Consider the following 20,827-nt stretch of genomic DNA (forward strand, 5'->3'; position numbering starts at 1 on the left):
CTGAGGTATTACTGAACTGATTCAGATTTATTCTGATGGAGCATTCTCTATTTTCAGACTTTTATATGTTCAGTTTTTTATCCTGCTTGAAGTTTATTATAACTACGTTTGTCACTAGATGGCAGCACTTGTGTTGTATTTTCCTAATATAAGTTAGAATTGTAAAAAAACTTTGTAACAAATAATTTATAGAACACAGCTAAAATAATCTCGTATACTGTGCTGAAGATAAAATGCAGTTTTACGAAGTAGAAACCACAATGAAATTAAAAAATCTTATACAGCAGGTAATTGGAGTTGCAATGACTGTAGTTAACTTTTGAATAGTTTTAATCAATATTATATCTAACAATTCGAAGCATTTAAAGTAAAGCAAGTTTCTACTCAGTGTAATTACTAGAGTAATCCAATTACAAGTTCACGGCTCCACAGTTTATTGTACAACAGCTGAAATATACATGACTGATTCATCTCCAACAATTTTTTCCACCAGGGCCAAAATACTTTTATTCAACCAAGAGGTTGTTCACAGATGTTTCTGGTGCAAGACTTTGGTGAAAATCAACCTAGAGGGCTTAAATTCATTACCTTGTAAATACACAGTTGCAAAGAAATAAAAGAAATCCGTTCAAAAAATCTTTTTTTTGAACATTTTCACAAAATCATAAGAATAAAAAAATCAAATACCAAAGGCTTGTACCAAAAACAGGATACTAATAGTTACAGTTCTTTCCCGAGTTTCACGGCTCCTCATTTAAACCTCATGAACTAGGTAAGTAAAATCATTTATCCAATTGTGGTTGAACTTTCTTGAAAAATGAATGTATTTCATGCTTTTTGTTTATCTATAAAAATATGAGCCCACAACCACTGGTAAACTACTCAATAACTGTTTGCTGGGTCTTCATATGCCCTGTAAAATAAGGCGCCACCTGTTGCATACAGTAATTATGGAGTACTTCCATTGGGCCAAATTTTTTTCTGGAATTTCAAAGTAAGTTAGCCCACACTGTCATGTTCACATGATAACGAGATTACAAATCTTCCAGATCAAAATCATCAAAACCGTCAGTGAGGTCGAGCACTTGAAAGTCCACCCTGTATCGTAACAGTCCTAAAGGAAAACAGGAGAAAACGACTTTGGTTACCAATGTCATTACTGCTTAAATATAGTTAGTGTAATGTCATTGTTAATTAAATATAGTGTAAATTTTCAAGAATGTGACATTGTGATATTACTATGCCAGGAGTTAGGTTGCTATGGTGACTAAAATTTACTTCGTAGCACCTAGTATTTTCTTTGTACATGTCTGTACTAAATTAAACTCAAATCCAGAACTATTTTCACATTCTTCAAGTCCCAAATTGAACTTTGTTTCTAGTTCTAGTATTTTAATGGTGGATTCATCACTTGCTGTTTTTTATAAAATCCTGTTGTCACACAACACGTTACTAATTTTATTATATTTTGTTTCTCTCAATTCAAGCAATCAGTGTGTGTTTAGATTCAAACAAGACTAAAGACAGTTAGTTCAGGAAATACCATAAAGTGGTTGTGATATTGCACAAGTGTTAGCATACACTTGTTATCATTGTGAAAGTAAATAAATATGGATACTCTTAGAAACAAATTTTGCACTTACAAGTAATTAGGTAAACAAGTTATGATAAAAAGGTTTTTGGACAATCTAAGAAGATATGGACTCTCCTTTGGTAACACTAGGATTAAATTGAATATTTCTTTCGAGTTGAAAATATCTCCTCAGAGTGTGCGTTAACTTGTGTGTATGCTGTAATCTAAGGACTAAATTACACAACTACTGACCAATACATCATAATTATAATTAGCAATTACTTACTGGCCATATTATTGATCTAATGCACAACAAAAACCCCAGTGTTAATAGTTGTAGGTATAACAGCCTAGAGTTTATAAAGACCCTGATGTTTCAACAGCTGTAGGTATAATAGACTAGAGTTTATAAAAAACCCAGTTTTCAAAGCTGTATATCCAACTATTCTTGGAGTACTTTGTAACAATTATTTTAACCTTCCTCATATTCAAAAGATACGTGATGGGCTGATGTCGTATCTCGATTCTATGTTTAAGTATATGGACAATAACTGATGGAATAGCATAATTTTTCTACAAATGAAACAGGTTTTTCTGGTTGAATCATTATTCACATTTTGCCACTCAATTGTGACAACTGCTGATCAGTTGTTGTGGCCTGTGTCATGGAGAAAGTTCCTAAAATACAGTTTAAAGCACAATCGTTTGCTAAAACCCTTACTGATAGTCTGAATTTATTACAATTTACATCCAAATTTGTAATTTGAACTTTAAAACATTAGTTTCTCAGTTACAAAAATAAAGGTTGAAACCATTACTGTGCATGTAGCATTGCTAGTTTAGATAAATGAAAATTAAGGTTAAAGTGTCAGAACAACCAACAAGGTCAAACAGTTACCAGTCAGCTCATCTGTGTATACAAATAGGTGATTCACAGTCAATGACATGACTGAATCTGAATTTGAAAATAGATAATTTTTGGTTAAAATTAAAAGAGCTAGTAGTTGTTCCAAACAATAGGTGTCACAACAGGCTTGACAGAAGTTCCAAAAAACCTGCCTAAAATTTATTTTTCAGGTACTTTTGAGCATCAATGTGATGGCATCCAAACACAAAGAACTGATATTTAATAATAATCGTTTCTTTACTTATTTATTTCACCCTACCTCACCTGTATAAAAAAATAATGGTTTGAATATTTAGTAGTTGTTCCTTCTGAACATTTTTTTTTGGTTTAAATTTTGTTTACAATAACAGGTACATCATTATTCAATCTATACCTAACAGTTATTACTAATTATTCTGGTGATCACTTTTAAAACATTTTCTAGCTAAATCTCACCTCCAATGCCACCAAATCCTTTCACAAATTGTGACCCTTCCTGAGACCTATCAGTAATAATCTCCAAAGTCGCACCTACAAAAACAAATCATCAGTCTTAGAAACCAATTAATGATATCTAAGTATTTGGACACATCAATCATTAGTAATGAACTGAGGTATATTTATGATACATCTTTCATAGAATGTATATTCATATTGTGCAGTTAGCTACATTTATTATGGTACAGTCAGCATGAATCTTTGTGTTAGCGGTAAGTTATATAACGTTTATCATGATGCGTCTAACACAAAACTTGTGAACCTCGCTACTTTATTCTACTAACTTTTAGATTATTATTTTGAAACAAGTTTCTACTCCAACCAATTTAAAGCCAAAACAATGAATATTAACAAATGTACACAAAACTGATGTTACTACTTAACAGACAGATTACTTCTGTTATCATATTTTTAAAAGTAGTATTAAAATGTCTTTAGCCTTACCGAAGGTTTTGTAATTGTTTGCTAGCCACTCAAGTAAGGGTATGGAATCTACAAGCTCCAACTCAACTCCTGTCTGGAAAGAAAAACAGATGATAGAATTCATCATACACACACAGAAACTAACTTTTATTTTAATGTATTGCACCTGAATAAATGGTACGAGATTCAGAGACATTCTATACTATTGTATTCCTGACCACGACTATTCACCACATTTCGTTTCTAGTTCGACTTTATCATAACAAATAACATCTTTTATTCTATAGTTAGTTCACAGAGCACAAGTTCACAACCACAAGCAGAAAATAATCAGAACAATTAAAGCTTATCATGACAAAATAGTTTTATCGTCATAATAAAACTTACTTTATCAACATAAAAACATGACAAAATAGTTTTATCGTCATAATAAAACTTACTTTATCAACATAAAAGTAACATGACAAAATAGTTTTATCATAGTAATAAAACTTCTTTATCAGCAAAATGTTTTATGAATACAAAACTAACACGACAAACTAGCTTTTTCGTAGCAATAAAACTTACTTCTTTATCAACAAAATGTGTTTTATCTTTCTCCTGTTCAGGTGTTAGGTGCAGTATTTTTTCCTCTGCAAAAAAAAAATCACTTGATTCCTTTACAATCTAATTCTTGATAAATACCTATTGAATAATGAAGAAAAAAACTTTAAAAACAAATTTTCTTTAACAAGTTATACACAATGTTCATCATGAAATTAGTAAACAGTAATTTAAATATCAGACATTCAAAGACCACTTACCATCCAAAGCATGTTTGTTTTTTTTCATTAAGTGACACCAGTTTCAAAGACCACTTACCCATCTGAACCATAGTACATTTTCATTAAGCAATACCAGTTTCAAAGACCATCTATTATCGGAAGTAAGGTCTTTCATTAAATTATGTCAGTGTGTTGAAGACCACTCACCATCTACATTATGGTTTTTTAGAATGAAGCGGTTAATGTCGAGATTTTCCCAGCAGATCAATATTTCCACAGATCCCATCTCAAGAGCCTTAAGAGTATCTTCCACACCAAAACAAAACTTCCCTGTATCTTGTGAAATTTCATCAAAATAGCGTCCTGAAATAAACTTTCAAAGTTTACTTTGTGACAAGCTAAATCAACACTTAGTTTTTATTACATACAGTTTGATTTACTTAACTAACTCATGATTAAAAACTGGTAAATGTGCTTAAACAAGCATCATTTGGAAATTAAAAACATTTTAACACCTTAATTAAACTAAAACAAGTGAATTACATGTAACACATTACTTGTATAAACACCTCTCTCTCCAATTTGAGACTGAAGGGTTCTATGAATAAACATTCACACTGAATAGTGAAAAAGATAAATAAGGCAAAATTTAACTTTTTTTTCCTCTGTGAACCTAATTAAACATCAGAATCCAGCAGTGAATTTTCCATACCACCTCCAACAAAAGCTGTAGTTCACTGGCAAACATAGTTCGACACAGCTACGAATCCCATAACAACTGAATTCAGTATAACAGTAGATGATATAAAAGAATTAAATAACTTTGACAGTAATCATCATGGGTATCAAAACCCAATTTTTAGCATGATTAAACTACAGACTTTGTTTAACTACTGAGGTAAATAGTAAGATAAAAAACCTTCCCAGGTTTAATGAAGAAATGTATTTTTCTCATTTCCTGAGAATTTGAATTTTCTATTTCTGACTTGGTTGCTATAGTCTACACATAAGATTAATGGTACTTTAATACTCTCATTATCAGAAAATAAATGAACACATTATCAGAGTGTTAATATGAACATCAAAACTCAACTTCAATGGTACACAATATATTCTACAAGCATGCTTTCATTTGGATTGATGTAAAACAATGTGATAGGTGGTACAATTCTCAAAATAATCGTACAAAGAATGTTGGAAGAAGCCAAGTACACACAGGAACAAAAATAGTTACACAAATTTTTTTAATATATTTCTATTACTCTGTTATTCTTACCAATTAGGATGTCACACGTATACTTAATGTGCATTGTGTGTACACCAAGGTTTAAAACAGTACCAGTGGAACCAGGTTTCTGGTAACCATACTCAAGCATCTCTAATCATGTGACTGGAGCAGTTAGAAATTCAACTATTCTTCAAAGTGTGTTCTCGTGGAGGAAATTGTTTTCACATCAAACCAAACTGTCAATTATTCTTAAGCCCACAAGGTATGATGACTGTGGCAATAAAACAGTTGAACTTTTGGTTTTCTATCAGTAAACTGAAAGTTAGAGCATATCAATGGTAGGCATGGAACATGACTTCTAAGTTTTCATTGATTGTTCTCTAACCCCACAAGATTAAAGAATATTAAAATATTACCTCAGAATACTGATAGTAAAATTAAAGAATACTTTGCATTATGTATTATAGTTTTCTAAAAGAGTGGACAAAAAAAATCCAGGAGAGGAAACGACTCAATAAAATACATCAAATTCTCATACAAGGAGAATTTCAGATTGGTCTTAAATACTTCCTTATACAATTAAGAACATAACACTTGATTTACTATCTATGGTTTGATATCAAGGTTGTTCATATACCATGATCATCAAGTAGTTGAATTAAATTTTGAATAACTCACTCAAATGTTGGGACATGCAGTTTGACCTGCCCAAGTATTAGGGGTTAATCATACACACACCTACTTAAAGTGCAATCAGTCATGTAAGCACATTCACATTCTCTTCCAGTTTACCATATATTTCATGCTATTGCCAATCTTCACACTGAACTTTGTTTATCAATTTAAAGTATAAACCCAAAACTATCACCTCAAACATTTGTAATTCTGGAAAAAACAAAAGCTGAAATACCAAAGGAAAGGTTTGATCAAAACACCAAAGATGGGACATGTGATAAGAGATGTTACTTATTTTCACATATGTACAATAAATCAGTTCCAGTACTGACTGCAAACCTTGGTGCACACATTTATAGTGTGCATTTGTGATAGTGTGTACATACGTATACAAAACATGCAGTGTGTACACTTGTGTTTATATACATATTTACTGATACACTATATTCAAAAGAAATGAACCACAAGTACTGAACAATCTGTCACTAAACTTTCTCTAATAACACAGAACTGTTTACACAAGTCTCTATCACTACTTTCACTTCATTACTTAATGAGCTCATACAACTACACATGTAGTTTTCAGAACTGGACTAACACTTCCATAAAGTGGACAATTCCATACCTATTAGTTTCTTCTCCTGGATAAATTTTACATTAGCAAGTATTTCTGTTGAAAGTTCAATGGCTTGATTAAATCCATTCTCTCCTCCATATGAGACATCCACAAGCTTTAGAATCTTAGCTTGTAGCCTCTGTGTAGAAATAATCAAAACTATCACTGAATATATAACATTACCTAACAACATTACAATATTGTTAAACTTGTGTAAAAGATGTGCCACCTGTGTGCAGTAACTGATATACACCATCAAAAATCAAATTTTCATACGCTACCTTATACACTACGCAGCATTTTCTGCATGTGTAGTGGGATTTCACTTATCAAAGTAAGCATTTAAACTGGATCTATATGATTACTTCATGCCAACATTTTGATTTGATTAGTACTCAAAAAGTGAGTACTAAGTGTATGTTAGCTAACAGTACATTAACATTTTATCTACAGGGGTGATGGAAAAATAAAACTTCTCAACATTGAACTTGTGATAAAAACAGTGTTAAACAAGCACTTTATGTTTATGGGCTTCTATATTGTATTCTTTATACCCAACAACAATGGTGGGTAAAAACTGTTATGTACTTCCAAATCAGGTCACTCTGGTATTTATAGTTCTGAAGGAGCCTTACACAGATGTACTATCCAATTCAAAATACAGCACTCAGAATAACTTAACATGGTAATACTTTCACAAGCACAGCATTCAATTTTAGTCAGAAAACAAAAATAACTTATCAGAAATGCAAGGAGATTAATCATTTTAAACATATACTGTGTTCACTCACACACACACATTTTCTTAATATTAAAGTACTTTTAAAGTACTATTAAAGTTATTTTTACATTATTAATCAAACAAATACTGGTTACAGATTACTGTTCTTACCTGTACATCTCATGTTAGTTATTAAATTAAGGAACACCAACTCATCTATTATTCCATGCATTTTCTAGCTTCCATAATTTCAATGAATGATAATCTAATGTTATTTACAAATAAAATTGTAAAAATAATTGCTCTGAACTAACAATACGCTTTTTAATTGTTTTCATTTTCACATTTATGAAATTTCCTAAATTTTAAATTTAATGCTTTACTTGGAGAAATCTAGTATTTCATCTTTTTCATGTACTTTGAGTTAAGCCTAATCTTCCTTTTCATGTACTCTGAATTAAGCCTAATTTTCCTTTCCATGTGTTTTTCACTACAACTTGTCATGTTTTTCAGTTTATTCCTAAATGTTTAGTCTTAGGTAATAGATCATTTACTTTGCTTCTAAACTTAAATATACTACTACTCAGTGGTACTCTTTTATCTATACATGAAAAAACTTTAAAATAAAGGCTTATCATGTAAATTTATTAATTTGATAGGAACAAATGGAAATTATTCAGACTAACAAGTAATTACAGTAAATATCTTTTGCAATATTTTAACAAGCTTCTTTAAATGCTTATTATAATATAAAATACAATTCATAAATTAGATTCCATGACAAGAAATAATTTCTTTAAAAGAACCTACAGGATCAAACATGTCAGACTGGCTAAGTTCCGTTTTAAAATCTGCCGATCCAGCTAAAATGAGGCCAGCAATGTTAGGCTTGTCATTAGAAATGAAAAGTTGGGTTGCTACTTCCGCCACTTTCCGAACATAATTGTGTCTTTTTTCCATTCTTAACCTGGCAAATCGAAGTGCTGACTGCCCACCACGACCTAGTATAAGGAAAATCTTAGCATTTTGTAAAGACTTGATTTCATAAACATTTGATTTCCACTAGAATGTTAAAAATAAAAAAACAACATGAAATTGTTTAACTTGAACACTGTCAATATTTACCTTATTTATACACTCATTAAACTAAGAAAAAAATATTCAGACTATAATACAATTTTTAGTTTATGATAATGTCATCAAATTAAGAAACAAAAACATCTAGACACTGTTTTGCTTATCACAATATTGTGGTTTGTTTGATTTGAATTTTGTGCAAAGCTAGACAAGGGCTATCTGTGCTAGCCATACCTAATTTAGCAGTGCAAGACTAGAGGGAAGGCAGCTAGTCAACACCACTCACCGCCAACTCTCGGGCTACTCTTTCATCAACAAATAGTGGGATTGACCAACATTACAATGCCCCCATGGCTGAAAGAGCAAGCATATTTGGTGTGACAATGATTTGAACCCACGACCATCGGATTATGAATCAAGAGCTTAAACCACCTGGCCATGCCAAGAAGATAAAAAATATCTGTCTTATAATACTAACCTTAAGTTTCATAGAATTTGGTGGTGAATAAATACAAGCTATCATTCGGGTTTGTGATCACATATGAAAAAATCCAATAGCTTCTTTGATGATTGTTAAAAAAACTTTCGTTTTCAGAATTGACTACATTAGACTTTGTTTCTAAAGTCATAAACCAACTTTTTAAAAGACTAGTCAAGCATAATCCACACAGCCAATGCCTAACATAACGAGAACATTAAACTTTGAACAATGAAGGATAAGTTATTTTCACTTGTTTTGTATAAAAAAAATCAGTAAAAGAAATTGTTATTTTTATGTTTCAAATTTTATCTTAACCTTCTCTAACCTACCATGTTTTTTAGGTAAATCAACAGTAAATTTGTGTAGGACGTCTCGAGTATTTCCCTGGAGAGTTCCAAAGAGAGCTCCGTTACCATCCATAACAATAAATCCAAATTTGTTGTCATCTGCTAGCAATGCTGAGAGAGCCTAAAAATAAATATTTTGTTTTAAAAGTATCTTGCCTGAAAGTGATAAATTAACTTCCAATTCTTTAGTAAAATATATTACTGAACAAAGAATTTCACATTACATCAGTTCATTAGTAGAACATCCAAACTAAGTTTTGTTAATTAGAAATGAATTATGAATTATCACTTGAGTTAATTTAGCTTAAGTTAGTTAAAAGTAATAAGTGTTTATAAAATAAAGTTACCAACAATTCTATGTTCACAAAGTTTACTACCCCTCAGATCAGAAGTTACAAAGGTTATTATTACTAACTACCCTCCACAAGTTGACAAATAATTAATATTTGGTTTCACCTAACATACCTCTGTATGGAATTTGTTGTCACATAAGTACAGAGACGTGTTAATGGGCTTGAATGGTTCAAAATCAATGTTCACTTTTTTCTCTTTACCTTCTTCTGTTACAATTGTTCCACAGTATATGACAAGACCATTTGGAGGAACTACAGTTTAAAAAGAAACAGTTCACTACAGACAATTTTCAACCAATGACTTTCGTCTTACTTCTTTAAATATTTTTTTTTATTTCTACACCTTATTTTCTTTTTTGAGTAAATGTTGTGAATGATCCATTTAAGTAAGTAAATTGACAAAAACACATTGCCTGCTAATTAACTCTTACTGAAAAAACTTTCACAAGATTCAAACTTTGCAAAATAGTCACTACTGTGATTCTCAAAAAATTTTGAGCCAAGTGTACAATTTGTGTGCAAGTTAAACAATAAGATTTAAATATTTATTCTTACTACAAAAATAGATCCATTTTGCTTTTCTAATTATAAAGAATTCACAAAAACTCTTGAAACCAAACTTTGAATCTTAATACCAAGATTAATTTTTACTTTTGAAGTTATATGTGTAACCTCAAAAAAACAACAACTTTGAAATGTTCTCAATACTTGATGGCTAACTTTCCAGAAAAAAAACTTTTCCTTTATACATGGTGCATTACCTTTATTGTAGAGCTTTAATCTTTGTTGCACAGAAGTGATGGCACCAAGCACTGACAGTCGGTTCACTCGGCTCTTAATGTTAGAGGCTGTTCCAAATTCATCAGCTAACATTTTAGAAACTCGTGATATTTGGTCCTTGGGAGGGATAATTAGGGATATCATGCTTGTCCCATTTCTGATTAATAGAAGAACAATGAAAGTGTAGAAAACATTCATTTAATAAACATGAACACAAAATCCAATTTCAACATGTGTTTGAGAAACCTAGAAATGTAATTATAAACTAATTATGAATAACCTAGACTTAGTGATTTATAATAGTGTGTAAAACTATTGTAATTTTCTTCAATACATGTTTTGTTTTATACACTGGTAGATAAAGGCACATTGTTTCAATGATGAATATACGGCCCACCCGTGATACAGAGTGGACTCTGGCCTCTTCATTTGAACTTTTGTCTCTATGCTCCATATTCATTTAAAATTCCATAGTATATTTAAGACAGCAACTTTTGGTTAATACGTAAATTAGCATAGACCAAATAACATGATTTGGTATAATAAACTTTGTCTCTACAAGAGACATTCATATGACCACAAATGTCCCTAATGTTTACCAACTGAAAACTTCAGCTCTTCATCAATTACAATCTTTTAGCTCACATCTCTGTTATCTATTGACCAATTTAAGATCTTACAGTTTTGGACTATATAGGTCCAAACCCTTTTGATTTAACCATGACCAAAGTCCTAGAGATTAATTTATTATAATTCTGCCTAAAAAAATCCAGTTTGAGAATGGCTGGTAGAGATCCTGTCGAGTATTAAAAGCAAACCAAGTAAATGCACACCCCATACTTGGTATTACTATCACACAAAAATATAGCAACGAAAAAGAAAAATGAAGTCTTATATTAATTTAGTCTAATCTTACTAAAAGAATTAAGTAGTGTGGCTTTTCTTAAAAGAAAAATGTTGATAAAGTTTTTCTTTAAAAAACCATAACTTTTAAGAGTAGCACATATCTGTTGACTTTTCTAAATTAATGTAAAAACTGCTGAAAAGATAGTACATGTTGCATTAATTAAAACAAAAGATAGTATACGTTAACTTCAATAATACAAAACATAGTATATCTTTAATTAATACAAAAGTATTATTCTCAGACTGGTTAAATACCTTGGTTGATAAAAAAAAAGATGGTTTATTTAATGCTTTAATACCACCTTTTAACTCAATCTTACAGTAAAAACTTCTTAATTCTAATATGTTCAAAGTATTTTCTGTTCTGCCAGAGGTTAAACAGTACAAACCACTATTGCCAGCACTTTTCTACTGATTTAACGAGTCCAGCCAAAACTGTTTGAGGTGCACAAGATATTTAAAACCTGCAACTTTTCCTTCATAGGATATGAGAGGAGTGGTGCTGCTTTGCACAAACACCAGCGAGAGGGGTGGTGCTGCTTTACACAAACATTAATTTAGCGAGTTTGGATAATAAATGGCAGATGAATTTTAGTCATAATAAATGTAAGGTAAGGCTTGTGATATATCAAAATTTAAGTTATGGGTATAATTTTGATGTAAATAACCTTGACATTGTTATGGAAGAGAAACTAATTTGTGTTCCAGTTGATCAGTCTAAGGCCATCCAGGGTTAATATGATTTTAGGTTGTAGCTACAGAAATATTCAATAAAAATAAAAATATTATAATATTGTATAGGTCATTGGCTCAACCACATATGAAGTACTGAGTTTAATCTTGAGTTCCTTACCTTAGAAAGGATATTAAGTTGAAAGAAAGGGTTACTAGAATGGTGTCTGAAATGGTAGAGTTGTCATACAAGGAGAGGCTGATTTGAATGAAGCATTTAAGATTGTACAATCTTTTTTTGTATTTAATTGTGAGAATGATAAGATTAGTAGACAAACAGAAATTTTATCAGGGTATAATTCATTTTTAGTTAAGATAGATTATTTTCAAACAGGGCAGTTGGACTTTCCAAAGGGATTCCCTCAGATGCAGTTAATTTAAAGGGAAAACTTGATGAATATTTGAATGATGCAGTTTGACCAAAATGTCCCTTGCCGTCCTTTAATGTTAATTATAAGAATGTTGCTTTCTATCAAAAAATAGTTTTATATTGATCAGTGGACACATTACAGGGAAATCTGAGACTAAATGACACAAGTTGAAACATTACAACAAGTTTAATCTGAGTAAGTAGTTTAGAGATCAGATTTAAGAGAGAGTCCTAGAGAAGGATTCCTATAGTAATTTAGGGTAGGATGCTACAAAACAATAAAAAAAAAGCACCCTAGATGGGCCAAGTGTCCCACATATCCTCTTGGAAATGAAAGGGTAGGGTCAAGGTTTTAGAAAGTTTACTAAGAAACTCTCCTTACTGAAATGTGTAATGCCTAAAAAGTGTAGTACATTAAAGTGAACAGTGAAAATATTAATACTCTTTTTGTGAATGAATTCAGAAAGATTATATGTCCCAATCAAAGTTACTGTACATATTCAAAATGTTATGAATTGAAGTATTTTCACAGCATTATAGTTCACCCTGAAATCAATCAAAAATAGAAAAAATACAAAAAACAGTTTAACAGTTACGACAGAGAAAGTACAAATTTTCACAAAAGTTTCCAAAATTGTTTTATGTTCTTTCAAAGCAGTCACTTTTTTCCCATAACTTGCATAAAAATGAATATTTCAAGGCCTTATTTAACTATGACTATGTGTAGTAATTATAATCTTTTCTTAGTACAATTAATTTAGAATACTCTTCCTGAATAGGTAACACTTTGTTCCTTCATTCCCAAACCAACAAGAGCATTATCAAACAAATCAAATCATAACTTCAACTTACCCTCTTGCAGCTTCTAAGCTTTTAATTAACTTCTTAACTTTCCACACTTCAACATTTCTATCAGCACTCGACTCCTCCATCTTCAACTATAATACATATTTCTTTTTATTAATGAACTGGCAATAAAACTAATTATCAATGTTTCTCATCTTCTTCTCAACTCTTACTTCACAAAAATTATAAAAAACACCAAACACCTAAAATATTTTGCCTTACTCAATACTTCTGGAAACCTTTATGGTAACAGGTTTAAAATATTACATCCACAACACAATATTCGACAAATAACAGGAAACAATATATATAAATAATAAATACTATATCTATAAACTGAAAAAAAATAAAATTATTTATTCAGTATTTAAACATTATTTTAAATAAAGCTAAATTATATGTAAGCCATTTCATAAAAAATATGCAACATATGTTTCAACTTCTAATACTTACCTAGGCTATGCTAACGTCCTTACTTCTAAAACTCCACAAGCAGGCCTAACTTACTGGTTGTACTACTACTACTACACTTCCACAAGAATAACACAAGCAAGCCTAACTCACTGGTTGTACTACTATTAAACTTCCACAAGAATAACACAAGCAGGCTTAAATCACTGGCAGTACTACTACTAGTAGTACTTGCGTTTGAAAGTTGATGACCTCTCTTTACACCTGCTGAACACCAAGAAAAACTCGAATCAAATATGAAAATCCAAGAGTGAAGCCGCGGTATTGGTATTATTGTTTTATATCCAATAATAAATGCTGATTAATAATAACTACTGCCAATGGTAACAGCGGTTGTGCTGAACTTGAAATTTAGAATAGAAATAAATGATCTACGTTAAGCCTAAGCTTACCACGACAATTTCTTCTCACGTAGAATATGAAAAAATAAAGAAATATCGCATCCAAAAATAATTATTGTATATAACAAACCAAAACGTCTTCGTTTCTTCTGTCCTAAAGGCTGATGCTTCTCAAAAAAAGAATGGAATTAATTATGAATATTTCACATCGGATCAGTTTCACGCAAAACCCCAAGTCACATTCGACAGCAACACGAAAGAGAGAGAATATAGACGGACTCCTTCCTACCATGTGGATAATCTTGACGTCAGCACCTATAGAACATATATGTTGGCAATTTTGCTAAATATAATTTAAAATTTTTATATTTGGGCACTGCTTTGAATATATATGTTAATATATTTGTGATATGTCTAATTCTTGAAGTTTGTGCAAGGCTACTCGAGAATTATTTGCGCTAACTCTTCTTACTTAGAAGTAACGAACTAGCAAGAATTTTATAACGAGGAACCCATTTTTAAAAGAATAAAAAAATTGAGACATCTTAACGGGGCAATTAATTTTTTTTTATAAATGTACGACATATTGTCAAACCATCTTACATTTATTTAAAGAAAAAGGTTTTTTGCATTTTTTCAGTCAAGCCGTCTCAAAACTTTTATAAAAATTAGGAAATCAACACCAATCACCGCCATCTTTTGGGCTATTCTTTATCAACGAAAAGTGGGATTGATTGTGGTTACAACACCCCACGTCTTATAGGGATTCAAACATACGACTTGCAAATTGTGACTCTAACGTCCTAACTCCTAGGCCATGCCAGGTCATAACATTTTAAAATAGTTTGCAAAACTGCAGCTATGATAAAGCTTTTAAAGAGCGCCTAATAATTAATTTATTCCAAACAAATGATATGTTATATTTGTGCGTGTGTGTGTGTTTTCTTATAGCAGAGCCACATCGGACTATCTGCTAAGTTCAGCGAGGGGAAACGAACCCCTGAATATTTTTGTCCTATAAATAATTTTAAATTGATATTTTTCTAATATTGCAAATTACAGTAAACGCGTATATACAAATATATTTTGCTGCTCATTGTTGGGTATCAAAGTTATTTTCAGTTCACATGTACCGTCTGTAAACTTGATAGATAGATAACGTTTCAGCGTTATAAGGTCATGATAATGTTTAAGCAAACCTAGCTATAAAATCTGGCAATGATCAAATCGCAAAAGTTTCCAGAATAAATGAGAAAACAAAAATCATATAGGAATAAAACAATAATACTAGATGATAGCAGTTAGAAAATGCAGAAGTAATAATTTTTTCTCACGAAATAATTGGTGTTATAAAATATTTTTTTATATTCAAAATGATTAAAGTATATTTCCTGTAAAGTAAGTCGGAGACAAATTTAATGAGAAAATATTTATGACTTTATTAATTATCTACTTACTTTTCTAGAAGAGTATGGCGCGATAAGTTCGAACAACTCTCAGAAACAGGTTACATACTGTTGTATTCAGTACCATTGTTAAAATAGGAAAGTAATCGAAAATGGCGAAGGCAACAGTTTAAAAGATTTTCAGCTCAAATGACGTATTGTGGTATCTCTAGTGTCATTTACAAAAACTGACGGTTTGGTTTTAATAAGTTCCTACCGTTCTACTCAAACACGTTTTGAAAACAATACTGTTTTAATAGTCTAATTAAAACAATGGTTGAGTAAAAGGATAAATGTATATCCAATCTGCTATCCAATTTACCAGTTATCACTGAGTTATACGGGTTTCGGGGAATTTCAAATATGACGATAGTTCTTTTTTTCCATCTCAGTTCGTGCTGACACTTAGCAATTCCGATATGACGATTCATGCGTTAAAACGGTGTGAGCCATGGCGAGTTAAATTGCACCCCACTAAATTGTAGACTATCAGCTTCTTTCAAGAATACGTAACCACATAACCCAAGCGTTTGGAAAGTGCGCGAATTAAAGGTATCGTATTTTTGTGTTAAAAATATTTCTTGAATCCTATGTTTTTCTAATGTGTCTTGAATCTTCTACTAAAAGATCTAAAATCACAGTAAAACGAACGAAAATAACATATATAAAATTAAACCCTAAAGACACTTCATATGTAAACAAGCCTAAGTTTCCTGGCCTAACGTTCGATAGCAAACTATCGTAAAACTACCACATTAACAATCCAGTGGCACAGCGGTATGTCTGCAGACTTACAACGCAAGAAATCGGGTTTCGATACCTGTAATGGGCAGAGCATAGATATTCCATTGTGTAGTTTTTGTGTTTAAACCACTATATTAAGAACCCAGATTTCATCCCTTATAAACCAGATATAGAAATTCCAACAAAAACTGTACTGGTAAAAAAATTCTTCAACTGTATAAAATATTCACCAGATCAGTTTTTGGATATGAATGTCGTACATTGAAAGTAGAAATAAAAAAACGTTTCAAGACCAAATCATACAAACAACTACTTAAATATAAATATAACCCTATAACTCAAGTGCTTTCAACAATTAACCATGATTATTCAGTTTGCCTTTGAAAAACAAAGGTCCTAACAACACAGTTAAATATTTCAGAAAAGTACTGTATTGAAATGTATTAACGTTCTCTTACTCAGTGGAGTAGCTAGGTGTAATATTTGGATGAGCTTGTAGCTATGATTGATGGGTGTCCGATACACAAGGCTGATCAAATTAAGAGTTCTCATTTAGTGATTTAATATTGAATGTTCATTTAGTTTTCATAATAATAGAGTTAAAATTTAATTACTTTAGAAGAGATAGTTAAGACAAATTTAGTTACGTAACTCTGTATGGATCTCTTGTTGCATATGACGTGTCATTGTTATACTAAGATTTTGTGATGCTGTTGACATCATCTTATTCCAAGCTTCTAAGATTTTCTCGTTGTATGAATAATGTTGTAACTATACGGCTAGATATTTCTAGATTCTTTTGTTTGGTTTCTTTTCAATTTCGCACAAAGCTACACGAGGGCTATCTGCGCTGACCGTCCCTAATTTAGCAGTCTAAGACTAGAAGAAAGACAGTTAGTCATCACCACCCACCGCCAACTCTTGGACTACTCTTTTACCAACGAATAGTGGGATTAACCGTCACATAGTAACGCATCCATAGCTAAAATGGCGAGCATGTTTGATGCGACGGGGATTCGAATCCGCGTTCCTCAGATTACGAGTGAAATGCCTTAACCCACCTAGCTATGCCGGATATGATTCTTTTTTTACGTGTTATAAATACGTGCAGATACAAAGTGCAAATAAGAAGTTAAAGTTTGTTAGTGAAAAGAAAAGTGAAGACTGATTGCAGAATTAATAGTTTGGTTATAATGAATAACCACTAAAATCACAGTAAAATTGTAATAATAGCGTCAAGGAACAATAATTTGTCATGTCGAAGGGTGTTCTAAAGTAACTTACCTGCGTGAGTGGACTTTGACGGAAAGGAGACAATTATTTAAAGCTTTGAATACGACTTTGTTAACCAACACTATAATAATTTTTGTATACACGGTTGACTTAGTTTGAATATATTTTTTTAAACATGTGAATCGTGTGCTGTCCATTTATTACTCAAGTTAATCGCCAACAAATCACAGACACCTACTGTATAGAATCTGCTCCCTATAAAAAAACCTGTAAATGGGCAGGAGGTTTACACTCCTTTGCAAATTACAGAAATCTAAAAAAATAAGTGTTACTTAGGATATACTCAGACGTGGGAATCATCACACAATCTCTAATTTGTGGGTTTAAATGACCAGCAGGAAGGTCGTAACCCTATTAAAAGCTTATACTGGTCACGCCTGGTCTAAATATCTTACTACACAACACGACGAGACAAAATATCTATCATTATAAATACACTGTGATCTTTGGTCCTAAAATCGATTGTTTTCTTATTCTTTTAAATAAGAAGTTGCATCTGTTTTTGTTGGTCGTCACGTCCTCCAACATTTAAGTCTAACAACTTCCAAATAAAAATTTCCATATACTAAAAATATTCTTTTGGAATTTTTCCTCAAAAGGAAGAAACAACAACAACTACTGAATATCCAAATTTTGTCCAAATTCCTGCAATCTTCCTCATTCAGGAGAAATCTAATATTAACGACTAGTTAATTAGGAGTGTATTATACAATTCTTCCTTCATACTAATCCAAATATTCCTGCTAGCTACGCACAAACGCAACTTTTTGATAATGCAAGCTAGCGAAAAATCACATAGAAAAGGTTCCTTGTATTATGAATACAAATTAGAGACAGACACGCACAAAGGGAAGCATCTAGAAACCTTATCTTTTGTACCCATGCTAAATGGACTCTGAGGATGTGCACCTGGGTATCGGTTACCTTATTCACGTACATGCGCACATTTTAACGGAGCAAGATAACAAAAACCACATAGAAAAGATGTGATTCCTTATATAACAACTTCTCATCTATTAGAAAGCCAGTGTTTCGAAACAATGCGTTCCACAATTGCTTTTATGTTATGCTTTAGCAACAAAAGTACGTAAGTTAAACATTTATGTTTAATTTGGTTCAGAATACACATACTGACGTAGTCGACTAAAATGCACCAACCTAATAACCCGAGCGTTCCTTGGTTGGACAATGGTAAGTCTTTGGATTTACAATAATAAAATCAGATGTTCGATTCTCTTTAGTAGACACCGCAAATAGCCCAATGTGGCTTTACTATAACAAAACACGCACACACAGTAACCCAAGCGAAGTTGGGTACTTTTGCTAAGTAAGTAATAAAATACTCAACTTTGCTTTAAAGCTAGCATTATTAAAAAAGTTGTTTATAACGTTAAGAATATTTAATATTACTATTATCAATTTTCACAGTTATGAATATTGTTTTGAATTATTAGTTTTAGTTTAAATGTACTTAGAATGAACTTAAATCTCATAAGCTGGTATAACCTCATGAGGTGCTATTGAATTCACTGCTGAAATTATTATCCATAAAACAACGATGATTCCCAAGTTATAAATATTCAAAATTGATATATGACATTGTGTACTTCAAGTTAGATTGTTTTATAGAAGTAGCTTCATTGATTTGTAATATATTATTTTATTCTGGTTGCCATCACAAATTATTGTTCTATTTGCTACATTCACTCATGTACGTAATTATTTACATTTTGTTAAATTGCTATTTTACAGATTTCAGTTTAAAATACTGAATCATTAACAAAAGTGGAAGTTACTAAGGGTTCTAAAAACTAAGAAAGAGATAGATATCTGTATTAAATGAAAGCCCCTGTTTTTTATACAAATATTAAGATATTAAAGCCCACGAGGTCTACTTAATTTAATTTCTTTTTCGTGATTTTTTAAAATTTCATCTAGCATTATTCAACTGGTTAATATTTTTTATTACTTTATGTAAATTTTTCTATTTATTTTTTATCCTGTGTTCTCGAGCCACGGGTTCTTTTCTTCATATACCATTTCAACTGGTTATAGTACTCTACCTTTTCTAAATGCTGTTTGCTGTTAAAGGCAAACTTGATGATGGACCACTGTTCCTTTCAGTCTTGGGGGCGTTATAATGTGATGGTCAATTCCACCATTCGTTGGTAAAAAAGTAGCCCAAGAGTTAACAGTGGATGGTAATGACTAGCTGTCTTCCCTCTAATCTTACACTGCTAAATTAGGGATGGCCAGCGTAAATACACCCTTGTGCAAATTAATTGAAACAAGACGGAAAATTACGATTTTTTTTCAATTTTTTGCGTTTCATTTCTGACAATCCAAAAATTACTCACAAATTAATACATGATATGACCGCCTTTATTTTTCAGAAGATCATTAATCTGCTTTGGCATCGAGTCCACGAGTTGACTGCAATCTTTACTAACTTTTGGATTGCGGTACCACACCTCAATTATGGCCTCAATTAGCTTATCTTTCGAAGGACAGTCTTTTCCCCGAAGTCTTTCTTTACAAATCACCCAAAGATTTTCAATACAATTTAAGTCCAAATTCTTCACAAGTTTCGATGTGAGGCACAGAGCCAGATCTTGCTGAAAAATGCCAGATCCATCTGGAAATCTCTTTTTAAATTCTGGAACGACTCTTCTCTGCAAAACTTCGATGTACTGTGGTCCTCGCATCATACTTTCTACGATATGTAAGCCTCCGACGCCATAGTAGCTGAAAAAGTTCCAAAACATCTTCTTCAAGGAATGTTTTACGAACTGATTGATGTGAGCTTCTCGAAGTTTCTCACCTGGAGATCTGCGAACATGCAGACTTCTTTGACCCTATACGAAGAAATGAGTCTCGTCACTGAATAACACCTTCCTTCGTTGTTCTTGCGTCCAGTTTTTGTAGTTCAGACCCCATTGATACCGTTTTTTCTTCATTGAGCTGGTAAGAAGTTGTTGTTTGACTGGTCTCCTTGCCCTTCTAAAGCAATTTCGAATGACGTAATATTCCTCAAAATTTCGTCATATATCCCAAAAATAGATCGACGTACTGCAAAACACAGCTAATGACGCCGCCTGGGTGAAAAAATGACTATTAAAGGAAATCAGCGGGTCCAGCGAGCCTACACCGGCCGCCATTCTGAAAATATTGTAAAATGACCATTTGTTTCAATTAATTTGCACAAGGGTGTAGCTCTCGTGTAGCTTTGCGCGAAATTCAAAACAAACCAAACCAAT

General features: G+C 31.9%; 1 protein-coding gene across 2 annotated transcripts; it reads right to left on the reverse strand.

Moving 5' to 3' along the window:
* Nucleotides 1–410: 410 nt before the first annotated feature.
* On the reverse strand, nt 411–14,356 carry LOC143257323 (eukaryotic peptide chain release factor subunit 1-like). 2 transcript variants are annotated; one of them, XM_076515822.1, is made up of 13 exons: nt 14,219–14,356; nt 13,730–13,954; nt 13,283–13,368; nt 10,404–10,579; nt 9,755–9,894; nt 9,272–9,410; nt 8,195–8,385; nt 6,673–6,802; nt 4,352–4,507; nt 3,948–4,012; nt 3,402–3,474; nt 2,916–2,990; nt 411–1,114 (listed from the first exon to the last, which is right to left on the reverse strand). In XM_076515822.1, the coding sequence occupies exons 3-13, from the start codon at nt 13,360–13,362 to the stop codon at nt 1,035–1,037; spliced, it is 1,305 nt and encodes a 434-aa protein (XP_076371937.1). In that variant the 5' UTR covers nt 13,363–13,368; nt 13,730–13,954; nt 14,219–14,356; the 3' UTR covers nt 411–1,034. The 2 variants fall into 2 exon arrangements, with proteins under 2 accessions (XP_076371937.1, XP_076371938.1); XM_076515823.1 differs by lacking the exon at nt 13,730–13,954 and having other exon boundaries at nt 14,219–14,355.
* Nucleotides 14,357–20,827: the final 6,471 nt, after the last annotated feature.

Source organism: Tachypleus tridentatus, chromosome 7, assembly GCF_004210375.1.
Source record: "Tachypleus tridentatus isolate NWPU-2018 chromosome 7, ASM421037v1, whole genome shotgun sequence".
NCBI classification, from domain to species: Eukaryota; Metazoa; Arthropoda; class Merostomata; order Xiphosura; family Limulidae; genus Tachypleus; species Tachypleus tridentatus.